This window comes from Bos indicus x Bos taurus, chromosome 19 (genome assembly GCF_003369695.1).
Source record: "Bos indicus x Bos taurus breed Angus x Brahman F1 hybrid chromosome 19, Bos_hybrid_MaternalHap_v2.0, whole genome shotgun sequence".
In the NCBI taxonomy this organism is placed as follows: domain Eukaryota; kingdom Metazoa; phylum Chordata; class Mammalia; order Artiodactyla; family Bovidae; genus Bos; species Bos indicus x Bos taurus.
The window spans coordinates 32,184,273-32,197,163 of NC_040094.1; the positions used below are offsets into that span (position 1 = coordinate 32,184,273).

The following is a 12,891-nucleotide window of genomic DNA, read 5'->3' on the forward strand; positions in this document are numbered from 1 at the left end:
TTGTTTTGCAGACTAATCCAGGCCTCCGCAGCCGCATACTTACGGCAAAGCCTTGGTAAATCCCTGGATTCTCTGGTCCTCCTCCTGAATAGCGAGAGGCGTCACGGGCCGGTCCCTGCACCCACAGCACACGCAGCGTCTTGATAGTTTTGAGAAGCTGGCGGGGCAGAGCCTTCCTTCCTTTCTTCAATGCCTTCATCTGACTTGGCTTCTCCCCACAGCACCGCCTCCCCACCCCCCACTGTTGGCTGTTTGAGCAGAACACGCACAAGGGTTTCATCTGTCCCCCTTCGCTCCCTCCTAACATCTCAAATGTGGAGTGAGAAAAAAGCCTCCTCGGTTTTCATACCAAGCCCATTTGGGTCCAAAATCCTAACTTCTCTATTTCCCCCAACTCTTTGCTTCATCTCTAGTTCCTTGCTCCTTAGAAATTAGTGATCTAGCAATGCAGGCATCACATGAATGTATGTATCTGTGGACCCTTCTGAGAAATTTCGGAGTATTTGTGTAGAAGGCATTGCATTCCCTGAGCATGCAAGCCAGGCTGTAATATTACAAAGGTCCATTGGGAAAAGGCAATCTTTTCAGGCTCCCTGAGACTATCATTTGGGTCCTGAATGGGCCATCTGTTGTCACCCTAAAGAGATGAGACAGTTTCCAAAGTATTAACCACACATGCATACCATGGATCCCATTTGTTTGGAAGAAAAATACTCCTGGTCCAATTTGTCTTTAAAAGCAAAGCCAATGGACTTCCCTGGTGGTCCAGTGGTTAAGACTCTGCACTTCCAATGCAGGAGGGTGCAGGTTCGATCCCTGGTTGGTGAGCTAAGATCCCCCATGCCATACAGCATGACCAAAAAAAAAAAAGCAAAGTCAAGAGGACAAGCATTGCTAAACCTGTTTGTAAGTGGGAAACTGAGAACATGGGAAGACTCTCAGACTTGTTCAAGGCTGCACCAGAAGTAGATGGTAAAGCAAGGACAGAACCCAGAGGGATGGCTCCCAAAACTTTAGTCACCCAAGACTTCTTTAATTATACCCATGACTATTGTAGAGCTTGTATGTAAATCAGCTGTGTCTTCCTCCCCCCAAACCCCTATATATATGAATTATTATCCATATATCTGTCTTTGATTAATTAATGGCATATAAACTTACCAGCCAGTGCTTTTTGATGAGAACAAGCAGTTCTAAACCAAGTTGTTCTGCTTCTAGGCAGCAACTATGAAAAGTGGCAGTTTCATGAAACTAAGCAGCCTTTCTCTGGACAAACACACCCTTTTTCTTCAGCTCTTTGAAATACTGAGAAATCAGTCGTAGACATCAGGCACCCCTTTTTGAAGTCTCTGATTCCCAAGTACCTCTGATTCCCATCTACAGATCAGGACCTACTTGCCATGGAAATGCCAGAGAACCAGAATCCCCCTGGGGGCTTGTCCGAACACAGACCCTCTGTCCCTCTGCCTCTCACCCAAGCTTTGGATTCTGTAGGTCTGGGTGGGGCCTGAAAATTGGTACTGTTGGCAGGTTTCCAGATGATGCCAAAGATGCTGGTCCAGGGCCACACTTTGGGAACCACTGCCCCAGCTGCTGCCCCAGAACACCAGCTCTTGGACGCAGCCTCTTGGTCCTGACCCGTACACCAGAGGAGGAGCTGGGTTCTCCCCTCCAAGCCGAAGGGGAGAAGGCAGGCTCCGCCTCCACCATCAGAACTGCCACCAGCCCCAGGCTTCTCTCCCTTAACAGATTGTCAACGGCCCTCCAGACTGTTTTCTCGTTTTTCCGGGTCCCTGTTGGAGGCAGGAGGTTAGAAGCAGGGGGCCACCGCAGGAGGTCTGTTCATATCTTGGGATCTTTTCCTGAGCTCTAAGTAAGCAAATGTTTATACACACAGCTGACCCAAATTAGCCAGAGCTGCGCAGACAGAAATAGGAATAGCCCGTGACTAAACTCCTCATCGAGAACATGAATTCCCCTGTGAGAAGCGATTCATCTTCTTCCCAGGGGATGAGCGAGACGTGTGGCTGACTGAATTTACAACCGTATTTTAATTTGGAATCACATTGACTTATTTTTTTTTATTTAGCAATCCAAATTCCTTTTTCAATCCTAAATGTCAATGTCCCTTAAATACAAAATGTTGCCATTTGATACTCCCAGGGCTGTCAGCAGAGGAGGTCCTTCATGGATTTTCCAAAAAGTCAATGTGGTACACAGGAATGCAGTTTCACTTTCTTTGGCCCTTGGGGGGAGGGGATGAAACCCTCTTTTCTCTGGAATCCCAGAAAAGATACATGTCACAGAGGCCATGGCAGGCCAACCCAGTGCCCCATGTAACATCTTTTAAGTCCTAGAAAGAAGAGCATGGGGTATAACCCAGTGTGTGAATCTTTTTAGCTTCCTTCCCAAGTCCTTGCTGAATGGTCATAGCCTCTCCCACCCTGTGGCAGAAGGTTCCAGAAGACCATTGTGTGCCTGGCATCAGAGAACTGGACTATTCAGTCATTTCACAGGGGAATTGTTACCACCAAAGAGTGATGAATTGTAACTTTAAGATACAGGAAATGCAGCATTTCGTGGAAGAGTTAATAAGCTCTACTAATAAGAATTGAAAAGCCTCAGGGATAAGAGAAGCAGATAAATTCCCCCTAAACCCTAAGCCCAATTAAAACCAATTGAGTTTGGAATGTAAGAGCCATCTCAAGATAGATTCATGCTGTCCCCTTAGGGTTGCTTCTTAAGGAAAAAGTTATGTCACTCTTTTTAATGACTTAGTAAGGAAGGCCACACTAAAATCAATTCCTTTTCTGGATTGTGGAAGGGATTAAGCCACATCAGTATTATAATACCTAGGTGACCACCAGACTGTTGGACAGAGGTGAAGACCCATGGGTTCAGATGGTACAGGCTCACCAGGACCCAGTGGCCCTCAAGCAGATTTGTAGGATCTGGTTGCCTGGGGAAATAGCAGATGGTTTCAGAACTCCATCAGTGTAAATTGCAGCTGTGATCAAAGGCAAATAAAGACAAGCCTCCTGACTCAGGATGGGGGTCAGACCCAAGTCAGAGAAACTGTATGAGCAATGCAGCAGACCGTCACATTTTTCCAGAGCCACTGAGTCAGGGGACAGGGGAGGGGAAAGAGGCCATTGAAAAGGGCAGAGTTGGCAGAGAGGTTCCTTTTAAGAGTGAAAAGCAGCAAAGAGAAACTGGAGGTGTTAGATCGATGGGAGATGTGGTGGTCAAGCAACAATTTATTTTTTTTTCTCCTATAAAAAGGAAGCCCCTTAGTCTCTGGTCAAATTGAGGAGAAAAGGACTTGTCCAGTCTCCTTGGCACAAGGCAGCCAGCTGGGACCAGTCTGCCTGTTCCTTTGGTCAACTCTGCAGTAGTTTGGGTGAGACAGGAAAGTCTAGAGAGAGATGCCTCAGTAGCTCCTCAAGCTCCCCAAGCAATATCCAAGGATAATGGGCTTGACCAGCTGCCAGGACCCAGAGTGGAGTCTCCCTTCTCTCCAACAAGCCCGTCCAAGAGCTGGGCTCACATGAGGCATGGTTTTGAGGCTGAATGAGACACACACATTCACACGCATGCACATGCTCACACATTCACACACAAGTGTCCATCTGGTTAGATATCCAATTTTTTGTTTGTTTGTTTATGCCAGTCAAAGTTTAGAAGACTGTTTCCTTGCCTGCAGCTTGTGAGTTGACATCTGTTGAAGTAATATTAGAATTCTGGATCACGTGATCCACCCACTTGTTCAGACCTCCAGTCCAAGAGAATATTCGACGCAATTCTGCAACCGCTGATCAACCTCATCACTTCTGATGAAAAGTTACTGTTTATGGCTCTGGGTTGTGATTGTTCCAGGGGATCAGGAAAGGCAACGAAAAGGCAGATTTTTGCAAAAGCAAAGCCAAAAGTTCATCCCCATGAGGCATTGCTGGGAGCTGGTAGGAGGAAAAGCAGTGGGGTCGTGGAGAGAAGGAGGCTGGCGTCCGGTCCAGGTCGTTCCTGGCTGCTGTGGACTGTGAGGGCCCAGTGCCCGTGTCTCCCGGTCATCAGTGTTTTGAGCATCACAGCTGAAGAGAAGTTAGATGGTCAGAGGACCTTGGCTCCTAGCCCTACCTGTGTGACCCTGGGCGAGTCAATCCCATTCCAGGGGCCTTAAGTTTCCCCATTATTTTACCATCTCCAAGGTCCCTTCCAGCCCTCAAAGTCTCATTCCGTGCTTCTCTCTCAACACCCTTTTGTTGCATGTTCTTGCCCGACCAGCCACCTCCCTGACCCAAAAGGACAAGTCACCTCCCACAACATGGATCACAGCCCTTCCACTGACCTTGACCTCCACCCAGACTTCTGCACTCAAGGGCAGGGCAAAGTCAAAGAGAGTGGTGGTCACCCCAGTCTCCCCATCTCCCTAAAACTAGAGCATCACCTGTCCCCACCCCTGGGCCTGCCCCTCTTCGGAATCTTGGAATGCCCCGTCTCTGCCACTCCTTTTCCTATTGCGTATTCTGCCCCTGCTGCTCCTCCTGTTTGAGGCTGACGTCCACCTTTCTCTGTGTCCTCCGGCCTCGGGGAAGCTGGTGACCTCCAGGCCTTTCTTCTTCAACTGCTTGTGGCCTGAAGAAGGCGATCACCTCCCCGCCGCCCCCGTGCACAGCTCAGCAAGCACACCGGCAAACGCCGCCGCGCCGCTCCGGGCCCCAAGGCCCCCTGCTCACGTCTGTATCTTTCTGTTTCAGCCCTGAAAAGCCCACCTGAATTCCATGAACAAAGAAAACGTTTGGATAGTGACAAGGTAACTTTCTGCAAACCTCCCATCTTTCTGATCTCAGACTCCAGGCTATGGATCTCCAGGTACTAAGTTTGGGCAAATTTCTCCTACAATTGGCTGGTCCCCTCCCCCCACACTGTGTGGCATCTTCCTCCTAGGCTCTGAAAACTGTGGAAATAGGATCAATGATGTTGGCTTTGAAAGTGCTATTGGTGAGCTTTAAAAAAAAAGATGTCCCCAGTCTTTCTGATGTCGGCAGGGGCATCCCTACAAGGAGTTTTCAGAGACATGAAATGAGGTAGATGAAGTGGGTTGGCAAGCTGGCCTCTCTTTCATAACAGGTGTTTCTCAGTGATGAACAGATGATTTTAAATCCAATTCAGTGGTAGGATAAGGCCTGCGGATACTTGGCTTATTTGAGGCTATTTAAAGGCGAAGAGGTTTCCCTGGTGGCTCAGTGACAAAGAATCCGCCTGCCAATGCAGGAGATGCAGGCTCAATCCTTGGGTTGGGAAGATCCCCTGGAGAAGGAAAAGGCAACCCACTCCAGCATTCTTGCCTGGAGAATCCCATGGTCAGAGGAGCCTGGCGGGCTACAGTCCGTGGGGTCGAATAAGTTGGACACGACTGAGTGACTAAACAACAATGGAAGGCTGAAGGAATTCTGTTTATTTCTCTTTCTTTTAGCATTTGAGGGGGGAAATTAGCATGTATTCTCTACCTTCAGAGCAAGCCTCTGCAATTGAATTTATAGATACCGTAAGTGCTAATTAGGGAGCATCAGCAGCGCACCTAGAAGGAAGGCCAGCAAGTTCCTTCTCCTGGGAGGCCACTGCTAGAGAATCCTAGTGGCTAGCGAGAGGGTAGGGGAGCAGGGAAGAGGGGCGGAGCTCCAGGACTCCCTAGGGCTGCTCATGGGAGGCTGTGCTTCCTGCTGCCTGGAGAATAACTGCCTTTCATCAGAACTGGAGTGAGCCCCAGACCCCTCTTCTGGGGGCCAATACACTGAGATCAGAACCCAGAAATGAGGGCCCTGAAGTTCGGTTATGGCTCTGCCACAGCCCACACCGTCTGTGCAGACAACTCCATCATCAAAAAAACTTTGCTGCTGCTGCTACTGCTAAGTCGCTTCAGTCGTGTCCGACTCTGTATGACCCCACAGACAGCAGCCCAACCAGGCTTCTCCGTCCCTGGGATTCTCCAGGCAAGAACACTGGAGTGGGTTGCCATTTCCTTCTCCAAAGCATGAAAGTGAAGAGTGAAAATGAAGTCACTCAGTCGTGTCCGACTCTTAGCTACCCCATGGACTATAGCCTACCAGGCTCCTCCATCCATGGGATTGTACCTGTCTGCCCTTTAAGTTTGGAGCGCTGAGATGGACCAAAGCTTTTGACCTCTTTATCTTATTTCTCCATCCTGAAATTACTAGAGAGGTTTTACTAGATGAGTCCTCCTTCATCAGAATGTAGAACAGGGTTATTTGCATGTTTCATTTGTAAGAAAGTAATGCTTTTTTCCTTTTGAGAGAAAAGGGGTTTCTTTTAAAGTTAAAATTAGATGATTCGGCTGTATGATACTGAGAGTAGAATTGATTCCATGTTCGTGTCCAACAGGCTGAAGACACCCTGAAGCGCAAGGCAAGAAGCAGGTCCGACCGTGCAGCCGTGGTGAAAATGCACATACTCCAAGGTAGGGCTGCTCGAGATCATTAAAGCAGTACCGTCGGTGAGAGGGAACACGGACCATTGCTCAAGGTTCTTTGTCTCTGCACAGTGGCTGAGTCCGCTTAGAAAGGAGCCACTTCCATTCTGAAGTGGTTTTTGAGCTGTCACCTAGTCATTCGAGGCCATGTTGATGGTCAAATCGAGAAGCCATATGGTGGCCCCAGAAGGTACCACACTTGGGGTCCAATCTGAGCTGCACCACTGCTCAGCTTTCTCTGCGCACACAGGGCATGGCCAACATATATCAACTTCCTTTAAAATGTCCATCCTTCATACCAGTAATAAATGTTTAGTTTTGAAAGAGTTTCCCCGGGGCTCAGCAGTAAAGAATCTGCCTGCAAAGCAGGAGTCTCAGGTTCGATCCCTGGGTTGGGAAGATCCCCTGGAGGAGGGCATGGCAACCCACTCCAGTATTCGTGCCTGGAGAATCCCATGGACAGAGGAGCCTGGCGGGCTACAGTCCATGGGGTCACAAAAGAGTTGGACACGACTGAAGCAGCTGAGCATGCAAGGCTTACCAAATGATGTTTACTGAGGAGACCAGAAAACAAAACTATATTCACAGTCGAATTCAGGAAAGCAAAGTATATACATAAATTGTATTTATAGTCAGATTCTATGATGAAAAGACAAAGACCTAACAATAAATACTGTGTAAGTAATTAAGAAATACACCCAATTATTAAAAACAGTAGATTCTAAGTGGAGGAGGTTTCCCAATGCTTTCATTTCTTTTGCATAATTTTTTTAACATTTTCTACACTTCCAGCAATATATATGTATAAGAATACATAATCAAAAAAGGAATGTTATCTGTTGCATCATTACCATCTTGAATTAAAATATCAGGCTATGAGCCCCGAGAATCGGATGCAACTGAGCAACCGAGCACACACACACATGAATAGAACAGTGGTACTATGAGGTCTGGAAAGATCTCACCTTCTAAATTTTCAGAGTTGAGCAGAAAGCGGCAAACTCTCATGGAACCCTAACTTCCGGTTCTGCCTTATTGCAACAACTGGCTTTCAAGACTCTCTTCCATGTTCTTGCACAGAAATAAGTCAGGGCCCCGCCCAGAGAGGAATAAAGAGTGATTTAGAGCTTGTCAGTGATCGTTCTCACCCTCCCAGTGATGAGAAGCTGAGCTGCCTGTTGGGTATATTCTTTTTTTAAATCCCTGTTTAATTAAATAACCATTTCCCTCCAAAATTGTTTCTCTTTTACAACCAGATCAGGACATTTGAATCAGTTAGTATCACAACCTCAACAGGTCTGAAACCCTTAAGAAGTCATGCTATCGCAATTATTACAATTGAATCGGATTGTTAGGTCCCTTCAGTTGTGTCTGACTCTTTTGCAACCCCAAGGACTGTAGCCCGCCAGGCTGTCTATCCACGGGATTTTCCAGGCAAGAATACTGGAATGGGTTGCCATTTCCTTCTCCAGGGGCTTCCCAACCCAGGGATCAAACCTGCATCTCCTGCATCTCCTTTATTGCAGGCAAATTTTTTTACCGCTGAGCCACTAGGGAAGCCCCAATTATAACAATAGATAATATTTACTGCCAGCTCATCATGGGCCAGGTAGTACCCAGGTCTCTGGCATTTCAGGCAGATTCTTTACCAGCTGAGCCACCAGGGAAGCGCATACAGACTGGATGGGCATGTGAATGCTGTCGTTTAAAGTCAGTAAACGAGGCAGGCCCTGTGGACTGTTTGCTTACAGAATCGACAAATCGCACATTTTTCTCCCGAAATCCTCACAAAGCCAGTTTGTCTAACACTTCTATGCTCTTCAATTTGCCTATATTTGGAACTGTCTAGTCTTTGCTGCTAATCCATGTGAAAGGAGGATGATTGCATCAAAAAATTATTAGGATGGCTGCATACAATGTGTCAGAGTGTTTGGGTTACAGAAGCAAGAAACAGAATAAAAATAAAACCACAAAAATGATATTAAATTCTAGAGCCAATCCTCTTGATTTTAACCCCTCAGCTTCCACTGCAGAGAGATCGGTTCCAACTGCCCAGATGAAGCTGAAAAGAGCCCGTCTCGCAGATGACCTCAACGAAAAGATTGCTCTCCGGCCGGGGCCGCTGGAGCTGGTGGAGAAGAACATACTCCCTGTGGACTCTGCTGTGAAAGAGGCCATTAAAGGTAATTAGCTCCAATGGCAGGCTTCCTCCGTGCTGGGATCTGAGGGCAGCCGTGGCTCTGAAGTGCTGGGGTCCTGGGGGTGAAGGTGTGTCACTAAACAAGAGTCTATCCAGGGGTTACTGTCCCAAAATGTTTCCAGAAATCCCAGGAACAAGGAAGAAATTCCCAGCCACCTGCCTCCAACGTCAGGTTGACATAGACCAGGGTGGTTCTGGTCAAGCAGGTCAGAACATCTCCCCCATGGGGATCCATCACTCTGGAGTCATGGTGCTCCTTGGTTCCCTCTTTTAAAGGGGTGGAGACTGGCAGAACAGAAAGAGCACTGGACCTGAGTGGGAAGAACTGGGCGCTAAGCCCAGTTTGGGCTCTGTGGGTTGAAAAGTGTTAGTCACTCAGTTGTGTCTGACTCTTTGCCGCCCCATGGACTGTAGCCCGCCAGGCTCCTCTGTCTAGAGAACTGTCCAGACAAGAATACTGGAGTGGATAGCCATTTCCTTCTCCAGGGGAATCTTCCCAGCCCACAGATTGAACCCAGGTCTCCTACATTGCAAACAGATTCTTTACTGTCTGCGCTACCAGGGAAGCCCCCTCCACCCCCCCCCCAAAAAAAATATATATACACAAAATATATCTTTAAAAAGCTGATCCTCTATCTGTTACAAATATTACACATCCTTTTGTCAACATGTCCTTTACCTTTTTGTTTGTTTTATTTCTGTCCTTTGTCTTTTGATTTTCTGTGTAGTGTATTTTACCTGTAGCAGTTTTTAATTTCTGTATAGTTCAATCTCTTAATCTTTTTCTTTGAGTTTTTGGATGTTACTGCTTACTGAAAACACTTCTTACCTCAAGAATGGAGTTATTCACCTATTCTATTTTCTAACATGTTTATACTTCATTTTTATATTTCAGTCTTTATGCTGAAATATAAAAGTATTTACACTTTTATATATGAGAGTGCGTGGTTTAAGAGACAAGGTTTAGTTTTCTTTTTTCCACAGTTTTAGTGGTTTGTGTTATAATGTGTCTTGATCTCTGTCTTCACAAGTTTTTTTTTACATTGGCCTGATTTTTCTCATGTTTCTTGGCTATTCTGTTAAGTTTCTGGTTGGTGAAATTTAGGATCAGTTTGTAACATGCCAACTTCGATCCTGTTAGAATGTTGTTCGGGATTGCAGTGAATTTATGGGTTAAGTCACGGTGAATTCATATGTTTAAATTATATGAATTCTTCTGTGGCAAAAAGATAGTATCTCTTTTCACCTACACGAGCCTTTTTTAAAAATTCCCCTTGGTAAGGTTTTCAAAAATAAATTCATCTCAGTTATTGCTTGCGTATGGGAAACCTATTAATTTTGCACGTTTATTCTGTAACTGGGGTACTTTGAAGATTTTCTTAATAGTTCCAGTGGTTTCTCATTTTTATCTTAAATTGTTTGGATATATAATCACATCATCTGCAAATAATGAAGATGTGCCTTCTGGTTTGTTCCTCCTTTCTGTCTGGAAACACTGGCTGGTTGTTGAAAAGAAACATCATGGAATTATTAGTAAATTGCAAAATATCATTTTAAGTTACATGCAGTATATTCATAGCACAAATTATATATAATTTTGTGTATTTTATTTATAAGTTACCTGTTTGTATTTGTAAATGATAAATAAATGATAACAATAGACTATATTATATAAGTCTAATAATATATATATTTTATTATACATAAAATATACAGGTGTGTATCTAACCTATAAAATATGTATGAATTATATAAAACACATATAATTTATATCTTTACATTATACAGCTTTATTGTATAATTTAATAATTATTGATATATTACATAGAAGAAAATTATTATTATTGCTATATTGCCAGTGGTTCAAAAATAGTATTATAATGTTATATATTGGATTGGCCAAAAAGTTAGTCCAGTTTTATTTGTGATGTTGGTGATAACACTTTTGTTTGATTCAGTCTTCCTTGGGAATTTCTCTAGTCATTCACCTCTAAATATGATACTGACTTTTGCTATAAACAGATATTCTAAGGAAGTGTTTGTTCTATTCCATTATTAAGAGTAGCTTGCAAGATGGATGTTTAGTTTTTAAAATGCTTTCCACGTTCATGAAAAGATGACCATTTGAGTTTCTTTCTCTCTTCTAGGAATGTGATACTACTGCCTTTCTTAATCATCCTTGTATTTCTGGAAATAAATCCTACATGGATATTTCCCCCCTAGAAATTGCTAATATTTTATTTGCAAATTTTACATCTCTTTTGTTATTAGTTGGGATAACAGAAGCTGCTAACCAAACCACAAAGTTTCAGCTGCTTGACAGACATTTATTTCTTATTTATAAATGGTCCAGAGAGGGTTTTCTTCTATGGCAAACGTTTCAGGCACACAGACTCCTTTGGTCTTGCTGCTCCATCATCCCCTAGCACAAAGGCGGCAAACTTAAAGAGCTAGAGAGTAAGCAAGCTCTCCGAGCTGTCACAACAACTCAGCTCAGCCATCGTAGTGGAAAAGGAACCACAGGCAATACATAAACAAATGGGCATGGCTGTGTTCCAATAAAACTTTATTTACAAAAACAGACAGCAGGCTCACCAGCCATAAATTTGCCAACCTGTGCCCTGCAGCCTTATCATCCTCCAAATCTAGCCAGAGAAGAGGAAAGGAAGGAACAGCAATTTCACAGGAATATCTCTGTACTGTGGAAGGGGGAGGGGGGTATAAATTTTAATGAGTAGCTTTTGGTCAAGAGCCTGAACAACAGCCATGCTGTGGGCACAGAAAAAAAAAAAAAGAGCATCTGAGAAGTACTTGATATGCATTGTTAGATACTGGTAGAATGTGTCAGTGTGGATAAATGGAAGAGTCACTGATGACCAACCTTGGTTCCCCTGCTGGTCAGCTAGTTAAATGGCAGCCATGTATCAAGATGGGGACTGTGAGCAGAGGGGCAGATCAGGGGAGAGATGATGAATTCCTGTTTCATGTTGGAGCTGAGGGGTCCACAGGAACTCCAGGGGCAGGGGTTCAGTAAGCAGGGCTTTCAACCAAACTAGACTGCAGAAGAAAGTCTTGGTCTAGAGCTACAGACTTAGAAGACTAAGGAAACTTAAACTGATGGACTTGCTAAGAGATCCCTTTCACGTATTCATTTCTTCATTTAATGTTTATGGAGCATCTTCTGTGTGTCAGGCACTGTTCAAGCATTTGTGACATATTAATGAACAAAACCTACAAAAACGTCTGCTCTAGCAGAGCTTATATTCTAGCACAGGAGACACAGATGATCAGCAAAACCCGTGAATAATTATATATCCTAATAAAAAGTGATAAATGGTGTGAAAATAGAAGTTGTGCAGGGTACAGAGTGCCCAGTAGAGGGTGGTTGGGGGGAAGGAAGGAAGTATAAAGAACAAAGAGAATAATGTATAAACAGAGGTAGGGATCTGTGAAGAATAAAGAGAAGGAAAAGCTAGAGAAAAGGTCGGCAGAGGTTGACCTCATCCAGGGAACCCCCATGCGTCAGCCTGTTTAGCAGCAATCTTTCAACGTGCGTGAGTTTCTACCAGCAAGGCAGTGGCATCTTCAGTTCAGTCTCTCAGTCACGTCCAACTCTTTGCAACCCCATGGACTGCAGCACACCAGGCTTCCCTGTCCATCACCAACTCCTGGAGCTTGCTCAAACTCATGTCCATTGAGTTGGTGATGCCATCCAACCATCTCATCCTCTGTCATCCCCTTCTCCTCCTGCCTTCAATCTTTCCCAGCATCAGGGTCTTTTCAAATGAGTGGCATCTTATGACATGTCATCTATCTTATGACATGTCATAGGGACAGAGGAAGCTTCTCAGAGACCAGCTGTAGAAATAGCCCTCTGAGTAACCCTTCCAATGGCACTGATGGTCCCCACCCCTCTCCTGGCTGTCACTTCTCTGGATCTCATCTTCCACCCTCAGCAAAGCAGCAACTCAGGGTGGTGGTTTTCTGTGTATTGTTCTCCTGGCCTCTGTGTATATTCCGTCCTTGGTCCACGCGCCTTTCCAGATGTGTTTACATTTTCCAGCTCCCTCCGCAGCTGTGCGTCTGTGTTTCTGCCAATTCCAGAGCGAAACTCTCACTGTCTTCCTCCCCATCCCCCCGCCCAGGTTTTATTCAAGACCAATTTTTCTTCAACACGAAGATGAAATAAACTAGAACATCTCGC

General features: G+C 45.0%; 1 protein-coding gene across 6 annotated transcripts in view; it reads left to right on the forward strand.

Annotated features, from left to right (window-relative positions):
- MYOCD (myocardin) overlaps positions 1–12,891 on the forward strand; it is a 91,390-nt gene that overhangs the window by 36,022 nt on the left and 42,477 nt on the right. For 5 of the 6 annotated variants that reach the window (XM_027517350.1, XM_027517347.1, XM_027517348.1 and 2 more), the window contains exons 3-5: positions 4,755–4,810; positions 6,400–6,475; positions 8,509–8,670. In XM_027517350.1, coding sequence (XP_027373151.1) covers positions 4,755–4,810; positions 6,400–6,475; positions 8,509–8,670 — 294 coding nt within the window. Of the gene's footprint in view, positions 1–11; positions 56–4,754; positions 4,811–6,399; positions 6,476–8,508; positions 8,671–12,891 lie in introns of all 6 variants that reach the window. The other variant, XM_027517349.1, reaches the window with a different exon arrangement.